General features: G+C 41.7%; 1 protein-coding gene across 2 annotated transcripts in view; it reads left to right on the forward strand.

Moving 5' to 3' along the window:
* The window catches only part of LOC129696521 (hepatocyte nuclear factor 4-gamma-like), a 148520-nt gene that overhangs the window by 81822 nt on the left and 41379 nt on the right, over positions 1-25319 (forward strand). The window contains exons 1-3 of one of the 2 annotated variants that reach the window (XM_055634513.1): positions 8943-9093; positions 10661-10832; positions 22956-23050. In XM_055634513.1, coding sequence (XP_055490488.1) covers positions 8979-9093; positions 10661-10832; positions 22956-23050 — 382 coding nt within the window. In that variant the 5' untranslated portion in view covers positions 8943-8978. Of the gene's footprint in view, positions 1-8942; positions 9094-10660; positions 10833-22955; positions 23051-25319 lie in introns of those variants that run through there. The other variant, XM_055634514.1, reaches the window with a different exon arrangement.

Genomic DNA, 25319 nt, shown 5'->3' on the forward strand with positions numbered 1-25319 from the left:
AATCATCCTCTTGCTCACTAAATTTCATTCTCCATGGACGCTGGACTCAATGGATGTCGTGCCAAAACCATGTAGATAGATATTGAGGCTGTCCACCTAGAGTATGTTCTGTACTATTGAGACTATCAGTGCTGACTTCAACTATTACTTAACAAGAAAAAGTACTGATTGATCAGCAAAGCTCCGGTGATGGATTGTGATCAACAGAATAGTTCTCTGTCTTGATTGCCCTTGTGACATGAAACATTGGTCTAGAGGCCTCGCCATTGAATACCATCTTGTGCTGCTACCTTTGTGCTGCTCTGAGCTGTAAACCTGGATGGAATGGCAGATTGGAATGTGTACCCAGAGGCTTCTGACTTAGACGTGGGAAATGCAAGACTGGCTTTGAGAATATCACTGGCAGTTATTAAAACCCAAGTTATTTTTAAAGAGCAGCACATCTTAAATTATGTTTAGTTTAATGTTCATAGAGATGACGCCATAGTTTTAGAACAAATAAGTTATACCGGGATAGACACAAAAGGCTGGATTAACTCAGCGGTATAGGCTGCATCTCTGGAGAGAAGGAACCGGTGATGTTTTGGGTCGAGACCCTTCTCTCCAGAAATGCTGCCTGTCTCGCAGAGTTACTCCAGCTTTTTGTGTCTGTCTTCGGTTAAAACCATCATCTGCAGTTCCTTCTTACACAAGTTATACCAGGAGTTTGATATAAAATTGTAACATCCCTTCCAATTACAAACAAAAAGCTATAGAAAATAAACCTGATCCTGTGCTTCCATTGACTGTCAAAAATATGCAACTTGATGTTGAATATCCAAAATGACTTTTTCACTCAAGCAGGTCAGAAGAAGGGTCTCGACCCGAAACGTCACCCATTCCTTCTCTCCAGAGATGCTGTCTGTCCCACGGAGTTACTCCAGCTTTTTGTATTTATCTTCAGTATTAGTATTAGCAGTATTAGGGCGGCATAGTGGCGCAGCGGTAGAATTGCTAGCTCACAGCGCCAGATCATCATCGTACCGGTACCAAAAAATGCCTCCCCAGCCTGCCTGAATGACTACCGTCCGGTGGCCCTTACCTCGGTAGTCATGAAATGCTTTGAGAGGCTGGTGAAGAATCACATCTGCGCCTTCCTCCCTCGGAACATGGACCCGTTGCAGTTTGCATACCGTCCGAACAGGTCCACGGACGATGCGGTCTCCCAGGTCTTGCACACTGCTCTCTCCCATCTGGACAGCCAGAAGGGGGGCTACGTGAGGATGCTGTTCATAGACTACAGTTCAGCCTTCAACACGATAGTCCCCACCAGACTGGCCGGGAAGCTACTGGAATTGGGGCTCAACACCTCCCTGTGTGCCTGGGTCCTGGACTTTCTCACCGCCAGGCCCCAGGTAGTCAAGATGGGAGGGAATACATCGAAGTCCCTCACCCTGAGCACAGGATCGCCCCAGGGTTGCGTCCTCAGCCCCCTATTGTACTCCCTGTACACACATGACTGTGTGGCTAGGTTCAGCTCCAATTCAATAATTAAGTTTGCTGATGACACTGTGGTGGTGGGCCTGATCTCAGACAATGATGAGAGGGCCTACCGGGAGGAGGTGGCTGATCTAGCACTCTGGTGCCAGGAGAACAGCCTCCTCTTGAACATCAAAAAAACGAAGGAGCTGATCATGGACTTTAGGAGGGCACATCATCCGAGGACATACACTCCATTGAGTATAAATGGGGATCCTGTGGATAGGGTGAACTGTTTTAAATATCTGGGAGTCCACATCTCTGAGGATATGACATGGTCATCACACGCCTCAGCACTGGTGAGTAAGGCAAGGCAGCGCCTTTACCACCTCAGGCAATTGAGGAAATTCAGAGTGTCTCCGAGGATCCTCCAGTGCTTCTACGCAGCGGCGGTGGAAAGCATCTTGTCCGGGAACATTACCATCTGGTTCGGGAATTGCTCTGCCAAGGACAAGAAGGCTCTGCAGAGAGTAGTGCGTTTGGCCGAACGCACTATGGGAACTTCACTCACCCCCCCTGCAGGAACTATACAACAGGAGGTGCAACTCCAGAGCAAACAAAATCATGAGAGACCTCTTCCACCCCGCAACAGACTGTTCCAGCCGCTACGGTCAGGCAGACGCCTCCGTTGCCATGCAGTGAGAACGGAGAGGTTGAGAAGGAGTTTCTTCCCACAGGCAATTCGGACTGTAAACACCTTTCTCACCAGGGACTAACTGTACAGAACGTTTTTCCTTCTATTATTTATTATGTAAAATAATATGTGTGTTATGATTGTGTTTATAATTTGTTTGGTTGTTTTGTTGTTCCGCGAGCATTGCCACTTTCATTTCACTGCACATCTCGTATGTGTATGTGACAAATAAACTTGACTTGACTTGACTTGACTTGACAGAGACCCAGGTTCCTGACTACAGAGGCAGTTTCTATGGAGTTTGTACGTTCTCTCTGTGACTGATTGGGTTTTCTCTGGGTGCTCCGGTTTCCTCTCACAATCCAAAGACGTACAGGTTTGCAGGTTAATTGGCTTCGGTAAAATTGTAAATTATCCCTAGTGTGAAGGATGGTGATAGTGTAGGGCGTGATCGCTGGTCAGTGCAGACTCAGTGGGCTGAAGGGCCAGTTTCCAGGCTGTATCTTGAAACTAAACTAAACTAAACTAAATTAAACTTGTTGTTGTTGCTCTGTAATCTGTTCATTTGGCCAGACCTTTGTATTGCAATGATTTAATATTTATTGTCATGATAACATATTTAAGAGTCATAGGCTTTATTTTTACTGTATCGTCATTGGTGATAAGGAGGCAACTATGCCTACTGGCTGCTGATGCAGGCCACATACTTCAGATGATAGAAACAAGGCTGTAAATGGGGGAAATTAACTTGAGCCAGAGCTGTTGCTCATGCTTAGATAAAATTCTGTAAAAATGTTGCAAGTATTGTAGTGACTGATTATTGTGTTAGTGAAAGAATTTCAAAGGAGCTGCTAAATTAAATGAACAAGAATTTAAGGGAGAAAAGAAAAACTTCAGCTCCATTACGGAAGTATCAATGGATTTTCACTGTTCCTGTTTGTGAGAGAAGAACTAGTAATGGTCGATTGTGTTTATTCTGGGCAATATCATTGTGCTTCTAATGTATCAGGTGCATTCTTCAGCTTTCATCTGAGGATTTTATTGACTGTTCTAAAATCCTTGCCGTGCGTCCAGTGAGAAATAATAGCATCTTAATTTCATCTGTTCTGGTTTTTCTTGCATTGCCAGCTCAATATAATATGTATTTTATTCCCGTCACTGTCTCATTCTTCAGACTGGTTCCTTATCTGGAAATACAATGGCCTGGATGTATTTAATTGACCCACAGTTTAATATCTGATGGAATCTCTAACATATGCATGTTATCTGAATTAGGAACAATCTCTCCCAGTGTTTGGTATTTGGTTTAATGTTCAGTGTCAGAATGTCATATTTTATCAGCTAGCACTTTTGACATCAAGGATGAGTATCTCTCTCTAAGATTCTGGAGGATGGCAAGTGAGTTAAAGTAACAATGGTTTATTGAACAAAATAATTAACTTGTGGAGTATTTATTTTAAGTGTGCCTGCACTCACTCACTCAACTAATTCCATCTTGTCCAACGCTCAGAATCCACTAATACATACAAAAAGTGCAGTAGTTCACTCAGTGTAATTCTTAAATCTCCCGGTGGCTCAGCACTTCAACTCACCGTCCCATTCCCACACCGACCTTTCTGTCCTGGGCCTCCTCCATTGTCAGAGTGAGGCCCAACGCAAATTGGAGGAACAGCACCTCATATTTCGCTTGGGTAGTTTACACCCCAGCGGTATGAACATTGACTTCTCTAACTTCAGATGGCCCTTTCTCTCTCCATCCCCTTCCCGGTTCTCCCACTAGTTGTCCCACCCCCTCCCCTGACATCAGTCTGAAGAAGGGTCTCGACCTGAAATGTCACCCATTCCTTCTCTCTAGAGATGCTGCATCACCCGCTGAGTTACTTCAGCATTTTGTGTCTACCTTCAATTTAAACCAGAATCTGCAGTTCTTTCTTACAAGTAATCCTTACAGACGTGTACAAAATTCTTACAGAGCTGATCTTACAGAGGTGTACAAAATCATGAGAGAAATAGATTGGGTGGATGCACAGAGTCTCTTGCCCAGAGTAGGTGAATTGAGAATGCAAGGACAGGTGTGAGGGGGAAAAGATTTAATATGAAGGTGTAACTTTTTTTACATAATGGGTGGTGGGTGTATGGAACGAGCTGCTTGAGGTGGTTGTTGAGGCAGGTGCTATCGCAACGCTTAAGAAACATTTAGGCAGGTACATGGATAGGACCGGTTCAGAGGGATATGGACAATCAGGCGGGACTATTGTAGATACAACATATTGGTCAGTGTGGGCACGTTTTGCCGAAGGGCCTGTTTCAACACCATAACTTTGACTATGATTCTACAACACAAAGTAGCATCATCTGCACATGCATCAAAAAATTTAAATTGGAAAATAAATTGCATGTTAATTTGTTTTCCTAACTTCTGTAAAAGCTAATTTTATTCTGCATCACAAATATTTGGGGGGTGATTTGTGAATTCTGCAATGGTGAATTTCTGTAACCATAACACAGGGGTCACATGTATTCACTTGTGGGTCTTTTATTGCCTTCTGACACATGAAAACCATCTTTGAATTTCACTAATCTGCAAAAGTGTCTTGATAATTGTCCCTGTAATTCAAATTTGATGCTGAGAGGTTTTTTTTATGTTTTAATGGTATCAAGCACTTCTGGATGTGATTTAAGTTTGTTATCTTCCTGGGAATCAATTCACTGGGGCACATGCCTCTTTGTTTGATAGTAATGCTGCTGTGTTTGAAAATGAAACTAGACTGAATAACTGTGCATCTTGTGCAAGCTTTTCGTCAGTGGCGAGAGAGTGGCGGGAGAGGGAAACTCTAGTCAGGAGATTTGGGTGTTTTATTTTTTTTGTTTTTCAAAGGAACTTATCCAAAAGCATATGTGGCATAATCATAGATGGTGAAAATTTGATGTCATTTTTTGTTGAGGAATATTGCCAATATTTTTGATGTTGCATTTATACCTCCAACATACTTGCAAAAAGATTTAGTATCAAAGCATGCATGAATTAGAAAATTATTTCAATCTGACATGGCACAGTGGCGTAGGGGTAGAGTTGATACCTTGCGGCACCAGAGACCCGGGCTCGATCCAGTCTACGAGTGCTGTCTGTACAGAGTTTCTACGTTCTCCCCGCGACCGCGTGGGTTTTCTCTGGGTCTCCCACACTTCAAAGATGTATAGGTTTGTTGGTTAATTGGCTTCTGTAGATTGTAAAATGTCCCTAGTGTGTAGGATGGTGTTAGTGTATGGCGTGATTGCTGGTTGGAGCGGACTCGGTGGGCCAAAGGACCTGTATCTGCGCTGTATCTCTAAAGTCTAAAGTAAAGGCCCTCTGGCTAGGAATCAGGGATGTCAGTGCACTGCAACCAACTTGTATCTCCTTAACTATCTAAATCGAGGAACTGTAAATTAATGTACCGTATCTTTAAAAGGAGGATATTTAATTCAATGTTGAACCATGGACATAAAAATATGTGGTGATAGGTAAAGGAAGATGAGATTAGAAAGAAGCAATAGATGAGGTAAAGTCAAAGTAAAAGTATATTCCATCCACAATTAAAACTTGAAGGAATGAGACGGCAGAGTTCAAAAAATAAATTTTCAGTCAGAGAAATTGTTTCATGGAATGTTAATTGTTAATTGTTTTAATTAAAATTCATTAAAAACTATTAAAATTGATGTCCTCATTTATACAAACATATTTAGTAGGTACATACTTCAACTTCATATCTTTCATATACTTGAATGTCAAGTCTCTCTATTTCTGCATTCAACCACATGAGCAGCCGTAACGCCGTAACTTAGAGTTTAGAGTTTAGAGAGATACAGCGCAGAAACAGGCCCTTCGACCCACCGAGTCTGCATCACTGCTCCTACACACACTGGGGACAATTTATACATACATCAAGCCAATTAGCCTACATACCTGTATGTCTTTGGAGTGTGGGAGGAAACCGAAGATATCAGAGAAATCCCACGCAGTCACGGGGAGAACGTACAAACTCTGTACAGGCAGCACTCATAATCGGTATCGAACCCGGGTCTCTGGCGCTGCAAGCGCTGTAAGGCAGCAACTCTATGGCTGCGCCATGGTGGCCACCCACAACCTCTTAATTGTGGTAGAGTTGAGGAGTTAATGACTGATGGTTTACAAAATCAACCACAGTGGCGCAGTGATAGAGTTACTGCCTTATAGCATCAAAGACCCACGTTCGATCCTGTCTTTGGGTGCTGTCTGTACTGAGTTTGTACGTTCTCCCCGTAACCATGTTGGTTTTCCCCCGGTGAGCCAGTTTCCTCCCAAGTTCTAAAGACATACAGGTTTGTAGGTTAATTGGATTCGAAAAAGATTGTAAATTGTCCTTAGTGTGTAGGACAGTGTTAGTGAATCACTGGTCAACTCAGGCTCGGTGGGCCACACTATATTCACGCTGTATCTCTAAGCTAAACTAAAATAAAAAAAGTATATATTGTTGCAAGTGGATTTTCCATTATAAAACACAAGCTTGAAGGCAAACAAATTCATATATAAAGTAGATCAATGCACCTTGAATTAGATGTTTTGTGTGTGTGTGTGTGTGTGTGTGTGTGTGTGTGTGTGTGTGTGTGTGTGTGTGTGTGTGTGTGTATGTGTATGTGTGTGTGTGTGTGTGTGTGTGTGTGTGTGTGTATACAGATGCACATATATGTGCATGGGAGAGATTGATAGAAAATACTGGATAATAAATGCCTTCCAATTTTGTGCAGGAAGATAAAGTGTTAATTGCCGAAAGGCCGACCAAAGCATCTGACTGGAGCTGGCTGGTAATCCGTTGTTTTAACCTTTGACGGGCTGCTGATGGCATAGATAGATGTAAGCCTTTTTTCTGGAGGTCTTCGTGGATCAGGTAGCACATTTCAGACAGTTTCCTTTCTGTGCCTATGATTCTCCAGCCACAGCTGCTTTTCTCATGGTGTGGTGGCCCACTTTATTGCTTGTGGTGTTTATTCTGTGAATTGTGTGTCTTCTCTGGCCTTTAACCTCATGGTCTGGTCTCTTCTATTACAGCCTACACTGCCAATGACCTTTGCACTCGTTCCAGATACTCCTTTAACCTGGTTAAATATACTGTAGGTGTGACCAACAGTTCAATGCTCATTTTGCCTTTCCTAATGAAATTCACCGTCTTCTTAAAACTTTGTAAAGGTTTTCCCTGACTGACCTAGAAAGCTTTTAACAATCTATTTTTTATATATTCCCTAATTTTCACCAGATTTGTTTCAAAATGTAACAATTCTCATGACAACGATAAAGAGACCACATAGCCCATGTTTACCTACATTGGTTTTATAGAGAAGAAAACAATGTCATATTGATTTCTATTTTAGTATTATTTATGTTTGATTCAAGAGGATATGAAGATTTTATCTGAGCCTGATAAACTGGGGTACTCTCTTGGATTTTTTTTAAAATGAATTTAACCTTGTAGATAAGACGAGATTTTTATCAGAATAAGTTTCTTTTAAAATTATTGGATAAAGCAGAACGTAGAATGTTGAACAAGTGCAGGTTTAATTGTTGACGAGATAAGATATGTGAAACTTTCTTGGTTCCATTTCATGGTGTAATGCATAATCTGATAAGGCATTTTAGATTGTGTCTGTTATCAATGTTTTCTGAACAAAACATTTTTCACTGCCTTCAATGCGTGCTTTAGCTAAGTATTTTATAGTTCTTCGGTTGGAATTATGTTTACCTTCCAAGTTCATGAGCCTGAGCAACATTGTGATACTCAGCATACAATGAAACAGCAGGCGTATAGTTACTGGCATTACTGCCATTGTACCTATTTAACTGCATTTTAAGATTGTACCATTAATATAGAAACCAGTAAAGTGTGGCATATGAGGAAACCCCTACCATCTTAGAATTGATGCACATATTTTATTGTTCTTGCTTGTGGCCGATGAATGTAAATACATCCTGTTCACATTTATACAGGTAAGTGCAAAAGAAACAATGTGCTATTTTTTAATTTATGAAGTAGGATTTGAGATGATGCCATTGCCACTAAACAAAACACCATGTGCTTTTAAACTGCATGATTTCTCGATGGAAGTCTTCTGACTTTATAACACGTTTACGTTTGTGTTAGTTCATTATATTGTAGAACAATAGTTATTTTAAACTTTTCCATTTGAGTGATGCTCATCAAACCGTCAGAAAGGTCAGCAAGAGATGTTGACATTGGATTGATTGTACAGAGAAGACATTTGTTGTCCTCATTTTGTTTCCTAATTTAAGCATCAATTTTTGTGTAATGTATTTTACATACTTTAGTAGTGAAATTTGGCTGGATTGAATTTAGCCTCATTCAGTTTCCGATTCCATTTTTAGATGGATATTGTTAGTTATGTTGCTATGTTGACCAGTCACAACATTTATCAGTAAAAACTGGGGAGGAAAAAAATCATGTGTTCCAATATAAATTATTTTTTTCTAGATCAAAGTCCTCTCTCGGAGTCTCCAATATAATTAGAAAGTCAATAGTTATTGCTTACCTTCGGAATCGAATGATAGACAACTAGTTAAAAAAAAATCACAAACATCATAACCTCTTGGTCAAGAAGCCACAGTTAACACAACTGTGCAGAATGAGTATGTGTATTCAAGGACTCCTCCCATTCCATCGCATAAAGTTATACAAGCGGGTTACGTAGTTTATTGTAGGCAGCATTTCCAAATTCTGAATATGCATAAGACGATCAAGTGAACAGTGCTGTTGTATAGTGGGACTGTTAAGACATAGCTCGATGTTCAATCATAATGAGGCTGTCTGAATCGTTTTTGGATATGGACATGGCAAATTATAGTGAAGCTTTAGATCCATCTTATGCTGCTTTGGAATTTGAAAACGTCCAGTTGCTGTACAACGCCCAAGGTATGTTTCAATTGATTAATATTACATTACTTAGTTATGAAGATCAGTAGACCAATACACGATAAATAACAAAGTTAATTATATGATAAAAAAAATTGAAGAAGTTTTATGGCAAGTTCTATAAGTCATATAGATTCCTAATATCACTCTTGATGAATAACAGCATAAAAGACAAAGTTCTGAATCTAGATATGTTTTTAAACAATGTGCCACCCATTTTCAAGTTTCCAATCAGTATGTCAGCAGCTCAACATCTCTATTTATCTCAGTTCTAAATGTTTCAACAGCAGCAGAAAAAAATAGTTAATCTGTATTTCTGAACTAAACAATTCATTTTCTCAATTCATTAACCATTGTTCAAACAGGTCTGTTTTTCATTTGTTGTAAAATGAAACGGAGTATTTTTCCACAACTTAAATCTTGCGTACAACCGAATTTTTGGACTTGATGAAAAGTGAAATGTAATAGAGGCTGGTGACCATGTTAACTAATTAATAAGCTAATGGTTATCTAGTCTCGTCACTAACCAGCGTAAAATAGTAACTTTTGGTTATTCTTTTACGAATTAGGTACAGGATTATCTTTGTATGTGTATGTACTTTTACATTGATTTCAGATCATTTGTGATATATAGGTTTGTGTAATGTAAGAGATAAAATTACCAGTCAGTGGTGATAGTAGCAAAGGCAAACGTAATGCTTTTGCTTGATATTCAGAAAGAATCACACATCACAAAATATATTTCTCAGCTGTAATAATATAGGTCTTGGCTTTGATATCTGATTGGAATGGACTAACCTATAGTTAAGAATGAATACACTCTGTCGACCTTTCCCTGTTTCAAAGGAGATAATCCTTGTAACTTTTTGATTGTGATTCAGATGTTATTGTAATCCTGCTACTGTACATCAGATTTTGTTTGTGCCGTGATATTATACTGCTTAAGATGCATTATTTGTTGGCAAATGTACAGAACTTGTCATTTAAGAAATCATTTATGGTTACTTGTTAGAAGACGGTGGATAATTTTGTAATAGTGCCAATGTCAATCTTAAATATTTGCATTTGAAAGCATGCTTAGAGTTCTACTGCTGTCTCTTTTGAGGATTAGAGCTGAAAGGAAAAGCGCATGCCTTCTATTTGGCTTTTTATTACATTATAAATTATGTTTTAATATCTTTTTGATTCCTCCATCCCTAAATCCCAATGCAACTGGCCTAAGACTGAATTTATTTTATCTAACATCGATTTCCGAAAGAGGATTACTCTTAAACATTTTGATGCGTGCTTTATTATATATAATTGCCGATGTGATCAAAGAATAACTGAGAACAAAATTAATGTCCCTGGGAATCCTTAGATCCTTTTGCTTCTGACAGTACAAAGATGCTCATCAGAATAATAAAGGCATTTGATAACTTACTTTGTAGTGTAAAATAACAGCACACACTAATTGAAATGGCAACAGAGGATGACGGGTGTCTGTTAGTAAAGCTTGCTTGTGGCTTTGTAAGTGTACTGCCTGCGAAGGATAGCTGGAATAATTGTACGTTCCTTCTCCATCCAGAGACTTCCACAACCGAGCCAAACACCATGAACACATCAGAGAGTGGAATAAGCAGTTTGTGTGCAATATGTGGGGACCGAGCCACAGGCAAACACTATGGTGCCTCCAGTTGTGATGGATGCAAGGGTTTCTTCAGGAGAAGCATAAGGAAGAGTCATGTATACTCATGCAGGTACAGTGCTTCATTCTACTGCTCATGCTATACAGTCACTGCCAAGTGGCCCAGAGTAATATACGGACAAGCCTTCTTATTGTGCCTTGGCTCTTAAGTAAACTTGATGAGTGTAGACAAATGCTGGAGAAACTCAGTGGGTGCGGCAGCATCTATGGAGCGAAAGAAATAGACGGCATTTCGGGCCGAAACCCTGTTTCGGACTGAAGAAGGGTTTCGGCTCGAAACGTCGCCTATTTCCTTCGCTCCATAGATGCTGCTGCACCCGTTGAGTTTCTCCAGCATTTTTGTCTACCTTCGATTTTCCAGCATCTGCAGTTCCTTCTTAAACTTGATGAGTGCTGGGAGTGTAGAAATTATTGAAGTAAACTATTTCTAGGATGCGAAAGAATCTTCAGAATGATTATTAATTTATTGACAGCAATTTGTTCAGATAAGTTGTCACGGTATAAAGATGTCGGGGAGGAACGATTATCTAAGGACAGATCTGCCAGTGTATCAGCTGTCTGCTCTTTTCCACATCTGGTCACACTGATATCAAAGGTATCAAAGGTCAAAGGTATTTTATTAGTCACATTCACATACACCGAGGTGTAGTGAAGTTAAATGCTTTTTGCCATTTTGCAGCACACAAAAGAATACAGACATAACACCAATGAGAGTCTTAAACACAAAGAACATCCCCCACAATGGCTCCCACCATGAGGGAAGGCACAAAGTCCAGTCCCCAACCCCAGTTCACCCATAGTCGGGCCTATTGAGGCCTCCACCGTTGCCTCTACGGAGGCCCGATGTTCCTGGCCGTTCTCGCTGGGTGGTGGTGCTCTGGCATCGGGAGAGTCCTCACAGCGGCATGGGAACCCTGGAATGGCCGCCTCCATACTGGAGGCCGCGGCTTCCGAAGCCGAAAAGGCCGCGCCGATTGGAGCTCCACAACTGGTGATCTCGTCACGAGATCCCAGGCTCCCGGTGTAAAGTCCGACGCCGCCGCCCGCAGCTGGTCGCTCCACAGACCTGCAGCTCCGCGATGTTGTTCCCGGCGGTCTCAGCTCACCGGAGCTCCAGCGTGGTGACCCAGGCAAGGCATCGCCCGCTCCACGATAGCGCTCCAGCGCTGTGCCGCCGCCGAAGCCGAGGTTCTGGGCGGTCCGCGACAGGAAACGCTGCTCCAGGCCCACTGGTAGGCCGCCAGGACGGGTCGAAGCTGCAGCCCAGAGAAAAGCTGCCTCTCCGACCAGGTAGGGACCCTGAAAGGTAGTTTCCCCCCCCCCACCCCCCACATAAAAAAGTCTAGACCTCCAAACAAAACACTATAACTAACTAAAAATAAAAATAAAACGGTGAAAAGACAGACAACTGCTGGCAGGGCAGCCGCGCACAGGACAGCGCCCCCTATTCTGATATGAATTTTTTGAAAAACTTTCCTCTGAATTAAGGTGACAAATCCATCTCAGATAATAAAGCAGCCCATGCCTAAATGCAACAAAGCTTGGACATAACAGCATAGTGGCGCAGCTGGTAGTGTTGCTGCCACACAGCTTCAGAGACTCAGGTTCGATCCTGACCTCGGGTGCTGTCTGTGTGGAGTTTGCACGTTCTCCCTGTGACCCCGTGGGTTACCACTGGATGCTATGATAGCCCCTGGTGGGATATATAAAACTTTGAGTGAACGGGTGATCAATGGTCAGAGTGGATTTGGTGGGACAAAGGGCCTGTTTATATACCATATCTTTCAATGAAAAAGACATCTAAGCAGGGGCTGATGATTTGGCATGTAAAATTCACACCAAACAAATCCAAGGCCATTTGCAATAAAGGAAAGGGTCTATCCACTTTGCTTTAAATTCAGCAGTGTAACTTTAATTTCATATTCCATCAAAACAATCCTTGTCGTCACCACTGAAGTGTGCAGCCATATGGAAAATTGTGGCCACAAGGGAAAGTCAAGGTTAGAGTATATGGCGCAAGGATACTTATTTACTAACTCTCAAACTCCCAAAATCTCTTCTGCCTTCTCTCATGCATGGTGATGGGAAAGTGTTGGAAGGGAATAGGGAATATTATCCATTTGTCTGAAAGAGTGCAGTTACAAAGACACTCAAGAAGCTAGATATGATCCTGAACAAAGCAACCCATTGATCGACAACCAACCAAATCATTAAATAATGCTTAAACTCCCATAGATATCTAGACTACACTTCTTCCCACCCTGCTTCCTGTAAAGACTCTAATCCATATTCCCAATTCCTCTGTCTATGCTGCATCTGCGCCCAGGATGAGGTTTTCCATACCAGGTTATTGGAGATGTCCCCATTCTTTAGGAAACAGGGGTTCCCTTCCATTATAGATGAGGCTCTCACTAGGGTCACCTCGATATCCCACAGCTCTGCTCCACCTCCCCCCATTCGCAACAAGGACAGAGTCCCCTTTGTCCTCACACAGAGACCATTCCCTCCACAACTCCCTGGTCAACCTGTTCCTTCACACCCAAACCACCCCCTCCCCAGGTACTTCCCCTGCAACCGCAGGAGATGCAACACCTGTCACTTTACCTCCCCCCTCGACTTCATTCAAGGACCCCAACAGTCTTTTCAGGTGAGGCAGAGGTTCACTTGCACTTTCTCCAAGCTCATCTACTGTATACGCTGTTCCAGGTGTTGACTCCTGTGTATCGGTGAGACCAAGCACAGGCTAGCCGATGTTTTTGCTGAACACCTCCGCTCAGTCCACCTAAACCAACCTGATCTCCCGGTTGCTCAGCACTTCAACTCCCCCTCTCATTCCCAATCTGGCCTTTCCGTCCTGGGCCACCTCCATTGTCAGAGTGAGGCCCAGTGCAAATTGGAGGAACAGCACCTCATATTTCGCTTGGGTAGCTTACACCCCAGCGGCATGAACATTGACTTCTCTAACATCAAGTAGCCCTTTTTTTCTCCTCTCTATCATCCCCTCCCCCTTCCCAGTTCTCCCACCAGTCTTACTGTCTCCGACTACATTTTACCTCTGTACCGCCCACTCCCCTGATAACAATTTGAAGAAAGTTCTTGACCTGAAACATCACCCATTCCTTCCCTCCAGAGATGCTGTCTGTCCCGCTGAGTTACTCCAGCATTATGTGTCCACCTTTGATTTAAACCAGCATCTGCAGTTCTTTCCTACACAACCCCTTAAACATTCTTCCCTTCTGGCATCAGCGTATAGTGGTTCACATATGTTTCATCCACATTACCTCCCAAACTAGATCTGTCGAGAAAACCAAAAGCAATGGTTGTATGGTAACACATCACTTCCAGATCACAAATTGTGCTGAACTGAATGTATTTCATCATTCCTTCATTGCTTCTGGTGAGAAAACCAGAAACCTCCCCAGTGAATAGTGCAGAGGAAGAACAGGATCATGGTCTCAAGGCAGTTATACATGGGCAGTAAACGCTGATTTCACCAGCGATGCCAAGATGCGTTGAATACTTTACATTTATTTCATGCGATGTAGACTTCACCAGAAAAGCTGGTTTCACTGTTCTTACCAATTTCCCCAAAACTAAGAAGGCAGTTGGTCGCATTGGTCAGTCTGTAGTCACATTTAAAGCAGGCAGAGTTAAGATGGGAGATACCCTCTTCTGAATGACTAGGGTAAACCAGAGAGTGTTTTGTGAAAATCCAACAGTTTTCTAGTGGTATTGAAGCCAGCTATCTTATTTTCAAACCCAGACTTATTTAACCGCCTGACTTTAACTTCCCAAGTAACTCTCGAGGAATTTGTCTCCAGATCAATAGTCTAGAACTCTAGCAGCTAGTCCAAAAAGATTTTTTCTGAGTAGTGGACTATTTTGTTTGTTATTTAGTGCTTGTGATTTTACACCACAAATAAATATTTATCTAGCTGATTGTGTAATCACTAATTGGAAGAGATATATGCCCAGTCATGGAAAATTTTACAGTGGTATAACTGATTTCTTCATCACATGCCTTTGTTACACCAATAACCTGTGCTGATCAAGCAATATGTTCCTCCAATAATAGATTTGAATGATAAAAGTGATTGGGTTTTAGTTCCTACGATTAACTGTGTTGCTCCTTCTCCTTTCAACTGTCTGAAGTAGAGCAGACTGTTTTTCAATCTTGTAGTATTTTATCTAGAAGTGAGCTTTAAATCATGCATCCATCCAATACTGTGACCACCTTTGACCACCTATGTCCACTTCTGTAACATTTCAAAAAAATGTTCCTGCTTCACCACATCTCCAATAAATCTTCACCAATTACTTTGTTACATGTAGACTTGACCATTCCAATGAACTCCCCTCTGTCCCCTCTGTCCCCTCGGTCCTCAATGTTTTTCCATTTTCTATACACTTATGGTCACCTAAAACTTTTGCCTAAATCTTAATTTTACTAAGTTCCATTCTTTCCTCACTTTGTTTTCTGACCTACCGTACATTAACTCCAGTTAAGAAATACCTTGATTTTAAGATGCACATTCTTGTCTTCAAGTCATTCTTTTTTAATTCTGTCATCTTCCTCAATCCAAAAATTCCTTCATGGTAATTGCCACTTCTCAAGTACTTGTTTCTTGATTATCCCTATGTTTAATCATGCCAGCATTAGTAACATGCCTTCAACTGCCGGTGTCCTAATTTATATTGTTTTCCTTCATAAAACTTTCCTACTTTACCTATTTTTCCTACATTAAGATGCTTTTAAAAACTGATTTATTTGACCAAGGTTTTAGTTACCTGCATAATATCTCAGTCACAGAGGGTGAACCAGTTTTAATTCCCCATCGTTTATGTTGGGTGGACTTGTGCCAGAATAAACTGATGCTCCAGAGAAAACAATCCAAGTCTATTCAACTTCTCCCCGTAACTGAAACCCTCTAATCCAGGCAGTATTTTGGCAAACATCCTCTGCACCCTCTCAAAAGCCTCCACATTGTACCTGCAATGAGACTACCAGAATTGGATGCAATACTCCAAATGCTGCCTAACCAAAGTCCTATAGAGTTGTATTGTGATGTCCTGACTCTTATATTCAATGCCATGGCAATGAAGGCAAGCAAACCATAAGCTTTCTTAACCACCCTATCTACTTTTGTTGCCACCTTCAGTGGGCTATAAACTTGGACTCCATGACCCATTTGCACAGCAATGCTGTTAAGGGACTTGCCATTAACTCTATGCTCTTTTCTTGCATTCCATCTTCCAAAGTGTATCACCACACACTTGTTCGGGTTAAACTCAATCTGCAGTTTCTCTATCCATTTCTGCAGTGGATCTATATGACACTAATGAAATGTAGCTTAGATGTGTTTGGTCCATTAACTCGCGTGCACTTTTTAAGTGCACATTTTGATTACTTTCCATTCTACTATAGAGATATAAAGTTTATGATAGATTTTATTTATATTTCTATGATTCTACAGACGTTGGCTGGGAACCTGGGACTCACCAAAATTGGTCCCAATTGGGCCCCGCACCTCCTAAGGCCAGCCCTGATGCTGGAGGGCTGGAGTCTGGGTGTCAGCACCAGCATTGATTGAGAGGAAGAGGATTGGATATAACAGTGCTTGCAGGGAGGTGGGGTGGATTGCAACCAACACTGTCTGATGTCTGGGAGTTTCAATCCAATTATTTATGAGGGATGTTGGGTTGAAACTGGACCCCTTGTAGGGTGAAATATTGTTTAGTTTTGTATAGTTTGTATAGTTTAGAGATACAGCATGGAAACAGGCAAGTGCTGTAAGGCAGCAACTCCGTGCGGCGCATTGTTGTTCAAATTATTTTAATTTTCTTGAATGTTGGGATATTAGCATTAAATGAAGACTGAGGGATGGGAAGCTATCTGCAGCATCTCTGAAAAACACAGATAGATGACGTTTTGGGACCCTTTTTCAGACTCCTACCTATCAGATACGTCACCATCCATGTTCTCCAAAGATGCTGCCTGACCCACTGAGTTACTTCAACATATTGTGTCTTACTTTGGTAATGCAGCATCTGTAGTTCCTTGTTATATATTGGAAGCTACATTGTTTGATGGATGATGGTTTGAGAACTGCACTGTTCGAAGTTTGGGGTTCAGAATTTGCATTGTTTGAATGATGGTATATTTTAGTATGGCAATTGTTTGAGGTGTGGGTGATTGGAATTGATGGCTGAAGGGATGGGACCAATATTGGATGAAGGTGGGCAACTAGATCCAGTACGTTTTGAATAATGCGTCACCCAAATTCATATTATTTGAAGGCTGTCAGTTTGGTAACCATTGGAAAGGTGAAAACCTCATACTGTAAAGGACCTGTCCCACTTGAGCGACCTAATCTGCGCGTTCTGGCGAGTTTGCCCTGGACTCATACTCGCAGCATGGTCAACACGAGGTCATAGGAGGTCTTCATAACTCTTCTTCATGCTCGATAGTGGTCTCCACGTACTCGAGACCTCAGCTAGGTCCCGGCGTTTTTTTCAATATGTTAAAACTGCCCGTGAGTAAAAAAAAGTTGCCATGGACAAAATCGATACTTTTTTTACTCATAGGTTTAGTCATAGTAGGTCGTAGTAGGTCGGCATGTTATTCGTTGGTAATCGAGAGTAGTCGAAGGTAATCAAAGGTAGTCGAAGGTAGTCATGGATAGTCTTCATCATAGTCGAAGGGAGGTCGAAGGAGATCGATGGAGGTCGGCTTCACTCTCCACTATTCGGTGTCCAATTTTCCTGAAGTTAGTCGTAGCTAGTCGAAACTGGTCTTCAACATAGTCGAAGGAGGTCGAAGGAGGTCTTCTACATAGTCGAAGGTCTTCAACATGTTATTTTTTCAAACTCTCCTAAACTCTTCTAAACTCGCCAATTAGGTCACCCAAGTGGGACAGCCCCTTAAGTGAGCGGATGTTGCATATTTGCAGAACAGAAAGTTGCCAAGGGCGGTTATTTTGTGAGCAGAGATGGCCCCAGACCTGATGGCTCTGTTCTATGGAGTGTAGGTATCAATACAAGCATTTGTTTTGAAAGATTTGGGTTTTATTCAATATTGTCTGAAGTGTGGCCACTGTTAACAGGCATCGTTTGAAGCAAAGGATACAGTATTGTTTGAAGGGTAAGCAATCAGAAACTGTTGTTGGCAGATTGTGCGGGTCAATATTATCATTGTGGGAAGGATAGGGAATCAGAATTAAAATTGTTTGAAAGAGTTGGGATTATCTGATATTGTTTCAAGGGTGGAGTTTGGAGCAATCACGTGCTGTATTGGGACTGGCATTGTTTAATGGGAGAGGATTCAGAAACAGTATTATTTGAATTAGTGCCTTGTTAGTTGACAAAATAATGCTGACATTCAATTAAAATTGAAGCCACAGTTATCAATTATTTTTCATCAGTTTACACCCATCTTCCGTTCTGATATTGTGAAAAGTTAACTTCTAATTCAATAAACTAATAATTAAAAAGCATGAAATCAAATTAAAATTCTAAAAAATTGAAAATTTAGTCATTAACATTATAAGAGGTGGCAGTGCAGCATAACATCACAAAAGGCACTGCTTTGAATTGCAGGAAATGGGAACAGTCGCTGTTTGAACGGTTGGTGCACAGGTAACTGTTTGGTTTGCAGGGTGTGATTCAGAACTGATATTATTAGAATGAACTGCAGCTGCTATCTTCACTGTTTGTAGAGTGATGTCTCAAAGGAAACATTGTTTAAACATCGGGTAGTTGAGACCAGTAATGTTTCAAGAATATAGGCGATCAAAAATTGATTTTTTGGAAGGTTCGTTCTAGGAATTGATGTTATTGAAGGATGAGTAGCTGGAATGGCCTTATGACCCGGCATTGTGTTTGGGGTGTGGGGATCGGCACTGGAACTTTTTTGAACAGGAAAATTTGGGATTGGTATTCTTGTTGGAATCAAAATGTTTTAAATGGTGAGGAACGGAGACAACACGGTGGAATTCATTGCCACAGACGGCAGTGGAGGCCAAGGCAATGGATATTTCTGAAGGCAGAGATTGACAGATTCTTGATTAGCATGGGTGTCAGGGTTATGGGAAGAAGGCACGAGAATGGGGTTGAGAGGGAGAGATAGATCAGCCACGATTGAATGGCGAAGTAGACTCGATGGGCCAGAAAGGTATAGAAGTATGAAAACACACTCCAGGGACAGGGACATTTTCTTCCCAGCTGTATTCAGGCAACTGAAGAGCAGACAGGAGTGCTGAATTACCTCTTTGGTGACCCTCGAACTATCCTTGATCGGACCTTGCTGGCTTTACCTTGCACTAAACGTTATACTCTTGCACTAAACGTTATACCCTTATCATGTATCTACATACTGTAAATGGCTCGATGGCAGGCAGTGAATAAAGCAAATGGTATGTTAGCATTCATAACAAAAGGATTTTAGTATAGGAGCAGGGAAGTTCTACTGCAGTTGTACAGGGTCTTGGTGAGACCACACCTGGAGTATTGCGTACAGTTTTGGTCTCCTAATCTGAGGAAGGACATTCTTGCCATAGAGGGAATACAGAGAAGGTTCACCAGACTGATTCCTGGAATGTCAGGACTTTCATATGAAGAAAGACTGGATAGACTCGGCTTGTACTCGCTATAATTTAGAAGATTGAGGGGGGAATCTTATAGAAATTTACAAAATTCTTAAGGGGTTAGACAGGCTAGATGCAGGAAGATTGTTCCCGATGTTGGGAAAGTCCAGAACAAGGGGTCACAGTTTAAGGATAAAGGGGATATCTTTTAGGACAGATGAGAAGAACATTTTTTACACAGAGAGTGGTGAATCTCTGGAATTCTCTGCCACAGAATGTAGTTGAGGCCAGTTCATTGGCTATATTTAAGAGGGAGTTAGATGTGGCCCTTGTGGCTAAAGGGATCAGGGGGTATGGAGAGAAAGCAGGTACAGGATACTGAGTGGATGATCAGCCATGATCATATTGAATGGCGGTGCAGGCTCGAAGGGCCGAATGGCCTACTCCTGCACCTACTTTCTATGTTTCTATGTTTCTATGATTGTAATCGTGTATTGTCTTTCTGCTAACTGGTTAGCATGCAACAAAAGCTTTTCACGTACATGTGACAATAAACTAAACTGAAATTGAAACTGAAACTGAAACTGAATGGCCTAATTATGCTCCTATAAGTTATGAACTTTTGAACTTACGATTGATAGGTAAAAAGTAGGGACGGGTAATCTTTGATGGGTCAGCATTCAAAGCTGTCATTTTGAAGGGGTGCCATTTGAGCATGGTCTTCTTTGACGACTGGTGAATTGGAATTGGCATTTCTTGAAGAGCATAAAGATTCAAAATAGTATTTTTTGAAGTGTGGGGAATGGGAACAATCTGTTTGAGTGGTGGGAGATGTTAAACATTAATTTCTTGATTTCACTTTGTTTTGAAGAACATGGGACCAGAAGACCCATGGTGGGTTCATTGGGGCAGGGGTCGGATCAGCACACTTTTTTTTGTATCAAAAAAATTAATTAAATTACGATCACAATACAGAACAAAATGGTGGTAACACACCCACCACCACAGTACAAAATCACCAAATTAGACACTACATTTTCAAACAACTTTGTTACAATTCCTACAAATATACTAAATAACTACTATAATAACTACTAATAACGATGTCCCTCTCTAACACCACCCGGGTGCAGAAGTAACCCCTGTAAAGGGGCAAGCATCTGGCTCGGGCAAAGCCCTCTTCCGCCTGGCGCCATGTCTTGCCAGGCCAATCAGCACACCTTGAAGGGGGGTGACTCAGAAGCAGCACTGTGTGAAGTTAAACTGAGTTTATTGACATACACAAGCATGGCGAGGCAAAGGCACAATGAAAATCTGATGTGCCGCTGCAGCAGTCACATAGACCCAGACACATGCAAAGACACACAAATGCACAGAACAGTTAAAAATAATAAAGACTATGTAAAAAAAAACAATTGTATAAAACACAATTAGAAAACTGAGTCCACATATTGCAAGAGTAATTCCATCGCCGATGTAGGACCAAGGTTTTGGTGGGTTCATTCAAACACCGGGCAGTTCTTGGAAGGTAATAGTTTAGTGTATTGTCGCATGTACCAACGTACAGCTTTTTTTGTTGCGTGCTCTCCAGTCAGCTGAAAGACTACATGATTACAATCGAGCCGTCCAGAGTGTAGAGATACAGGATAAAGGGAATAACGTTTAGTGCAAGAGAAAGTCCAGTAAAGTCCAATCCAAGATAGCCTGAGGGTTTCCAATGAGGTAAATGGCAGCTCAGGGCCACACTCTAGTTGTTGATAGGATGGTTTAGTTACCTGAAAACATCTGGGAAGAAACTGTCCCTGAATCTGGAGGTGTGCATTTTCAAACTTCTGTACCTCTTGCCTGAAGTCTGAAAATGCAGGGTAATATGAAGGTGGCTGTACTTGAACTTGGTGGCATGCTGCATCAGGGTTCTGTACCTCTGCTGTATGGTGGCAGCATGGAGGGGACTTGGCCTGCATTGTGGGGATCCGTAAAGGTAGATGCCGCCTTCTCGAGGCAGCGCCTCATGTAGATGGTTTTGATGCTGGCTATGCCTATGATTGACTGGGTTTAGTCCACCTCTCTCTGCAGCTTCTTGAGTCCCTATGCATTGGAAATACAATACCACACCATGATTCAAACAGTTAGGATACCTTCAACAAAAGTTTGTTTGCGTATTCAGCAACATGTCGAATCTCCTTAAACTTCTAAGAAAGTTAAGGAGCTAGTGCAGCTTCTTGATGTTATATCTACATGCTGGGCCCAAGACAGGTCATCCGAATGTTAGTGTTGGAAGTTTAGTGCTCATTCTAAAAAATCCGAATGTGTGTTGGAAGTTTAATGCTAATTTGAAAATGGACCTCATTCAGCGAGCGGATGTTGAACAATGTATAACCAGTTCTTTCTGTGGTAGACTGGAGCAGGCACTGGTGAAAGAGTAAGAGAGTTAAATCTTCTTTATGAAGGATAGGAAATCAGATCTGACATGGTTTGGGTTTTGAGGAGTAATGATCAGTATTATTTGAGGCGTGGCACATTGCAAGGGCAAACAATTGGACCTGGCCTTATTTGAAAGATTGGGAGTTGGAACATATGTTGTGTCAAGAATGAGGTTAGAGGAAGTGGTGTTATTTGATGTTTGGGATATGTAGGAAGTCTTGTTGGATGGATGGAAGGGTGCAATGTTTGTTGTTTGAGGGGTAGGGGAAATCGGAACCAGTTTTTTGGAAGTAACGTGTGAAGATGGTCGAACTTGAATGGTATAACTGTATATTGTAAGTGTAGAAACAAGGAACTGTAGATGCTGGTTTGCACAAAAGGACCAATAGGACTTAAAGGGTAGAATTTGAGATTGGGTATTATTTAAAGGGTGATGGATCAGAACCAAAGTGTGGCCAGATGGGTCAAGGACATTGGCTTTGGGAATTGGAAGTAGTCTGTCATAAGTCAGGTCAGTGGGGGTTGTGGGGAGAAATTATTTTTAATGGGGGTGAGAGAAATATGGAGTTGTGTGAAAACTGAAGATCAGGGCGGCACGGTGGCGCAGTGATAGAGTTGCTGCCTTACAGCGCCAGGGACCCGGGTTTGATCCTGACTATGGGTGCTTGTCTGTATGGAGTTTGTACATTCTCACCTGCATGGATTTTCTCAGGGATCTCCAGTTTCCTCCCACACTCCAAAGATGTACAGGATTGTAGGTTAATTGGCTTGGTATAAATATGTAAATTGTCCATAGTGTGTTTAAGATAGTGTTAATGTGCGGGAATCGCTGACCGTCGCAGACTCAGTGGGCTGAAGGACCTGTTTCCGCGCTGTATCTCTAAACTAAACTAAATGAAACAGTGGCGGGGGGGGGGGGGGGGGGGGGGGGGGGGGGGGGGGGGGGGGGGGGGGGGGGGGGGGGGGTGGGGGGGGGGCTGAGAATAAACATTAATGTGGGGGGATAGGATCAAAAACTAAAGCAGTTGCGTAATGCTGAAATAAACAACATTATGTAATTGAATTTCGTGTCATCTGTCTTTTCCAAGTTCAGAGCTTACTGTTTTAAAATACCAGTGACATCACTTATTATGTTCTGGCTGATAGTTTTATGCTATATGAACCCTCAGGTTTAATCGGCAGTGTGTTGTTGACAAAGATAAGAGGAACCAATGCAGATATTGCAGATTGAAGAAATGTTTCCGAGCTGGGATGAAGAAAGAAGGTAAGACTGCCAAAGGATGGACAGGTGAATCACTGACTTAAAATTCACTTGAAATAACTTTCACTACTGTTGTACCTAGAAGAAACTAAATGTTCTGTTCAAATGTGGCCTCTGGAGGATGATGCTTTTCACTGATCTCTCTGATTTAATTTCCCATTTGTTTAGGTGCTGGTATAAAATGGTTGCCAGCAATTGCATTACATGGAAAATTCTTTGCAGATTTTTAAAACTTAGTTCATTCTGCCATTTTCTGGAGCATTGACTGGAGCTTAATAACAGAGAGGAACATGCTTGGCCCTTGCACATCACTTGCTATAATGTTGCTGGATCACTTTTGTTGCAATGTGCAAAAACACACAAGTGTGTTAGCAAGCTAAAACATATAGAATGGGGAACTTCACTCATTCAAATACAATGGTCTTCCTGTACAACATTGGAGGTCAGGCTTTAGGTTGGTGGGCCGGGAGGTTAATTCACCAAGAAGGCAATGGGACCAAAACTGAATGGCAATGTTTCCACAATGCTGAGCTATATTCTGCACTGTACCTTGCTTCACTCTCCCTATCATACTTGAGCTTGACTTGATTATATTCATCTATAGTATTATCTGACTTGTTCACTGCACCTCGGTTCATATGACAATAATGAACCTGAACCTAAAACTGTAGGTGACAGGTCTCCAACTCAACTGTTCTTCTTCATTCTCCCCTCCTGGATTAATCTGCAAATCATATGCTCACACCGTCCCACTACTTATCTGGTTCTTCACGTCACCCTCCGATTCTGTCTCCTCTGCCATTCTCGCTACTCTAGGTCCTGATGCCAGGGCTTGTCCTGAAACATTGACCATACCTTTGCCTCCACAATGCTGCCTGACCGGCTGAGTTCCTCCATATTCCAGCACGTGCAGTCTTCTGTTTCTCCATAGATAGTAGGATCCGAAACTTGGGGTGGACTGAGAAAATAGCATGAAGCTAGTGAACCATATGCGCCTGAATGATTGGAGTGGGTGATCTGGGGATTGGTCTGGTGGGAGGTGATGGTGTGCCACTGGTATTAGAAGCTTGGAAGATGGATGGAGGGCTCATTGAAGAGTAAGTGCTTGGAACTTGAGGGGCGAGGAATATGTCATAGGCCATTGAAGAAATGAGGTTGACATCCAGATATTGGAGAGTTTGGGGTCCCTGAGAATCAGGTCACTGGTGACATTAGGGGAACATAGTATTCAGGCCACTTCAGGCACTTGGATATGAAGGAAATGGAGGGGTTTGGATCAAATACTGACAAGATTAGTTTAACTTGGCATCTTGCTTGGCACGGACACTGTGGACTAGAGGGCTTGTCCCTGTGCTGTATGTTATGTTCTATGTCAGCATTTGGGTGGGAAGATGGGTGGGATAGACTAGTGGTTGAGATGTGGATGTGGATGGCCTTGCAGATGAGTTTGTGATTTACTTTAGTGAGGCTTTAGTAAGGCACTGTGCAATCTCCTGGGGATTAACTATCATGGAGAATAAAGTGGAGCAATTTCTGATGCAACTGTTGCATGGCGAATTATCTCACGAGCTTGGCACAAGATGGGCAGTGTCCAGTTGACTGGCCCGCAAATGGTCGATCCCATGTTTCATTGCCTTTTAACTTGTTGCCAGTGGATATCAGTGTGAAGCATTCAAAGTTCCAGGCCAATGTTAATCCACTGGCATTGCTGCCCAGCAAGTATCCTCATCTTATGTTGCTCTGCACTTGCATTTCAGACAAATCAATTAAACAAATTATCTCCCTTGATTTAAAACAAAAATTTGTGTAAGCTTTACATGCTAGGTAATAACATTGTCCTTCAAGGCCCAATGTTAATTGATGCTGTGTTGAAATGCACTGGTTAAATACAAATGTTTTAAATGGACAGCTAAACTGATAAAAACAGCACACACAAAGCTTACTTATTAAACTATTGATTTAAATTTTAAAACTATATACCAATTTATCAACCAGCAGACGGGTATCTGGAAAATAGTTTGTAGTTCAATAAATTATGTAGATTAAGCTTAAAGTTTAAAATAATTACAATTTATTAAAACAAAAGCTTATCTGTCCTTTTAGACAAATTGAAAGTCGATAAAACAGTGAAATGCTGACGTAATTGTGTCTCTATCCATAGCTTGGCAAGTACCAGCTAATTTTGTGGAAGATTTGTCCATTATCAACCAATACATGTTTTGTGCTGTTTTCTTTATAAATAACTAAATATCACGATTGCCAATTTGCTTCA

Source organism: Leucoraja erinacea, chromosome 4 (genome assembly GCF_028641065.1).
Source record: "Leucoraja erinacea ecotype New England chromosome 4, Leri_hhj_1, whole genome shotgun sequence".
NCBI classification, from domain to species: Eukaryota; Metazoa; Chordata; class Chondrichthyes; order Rajiformes; family Rajidae; genus Leucoraja; species Leucoraja erinaceus.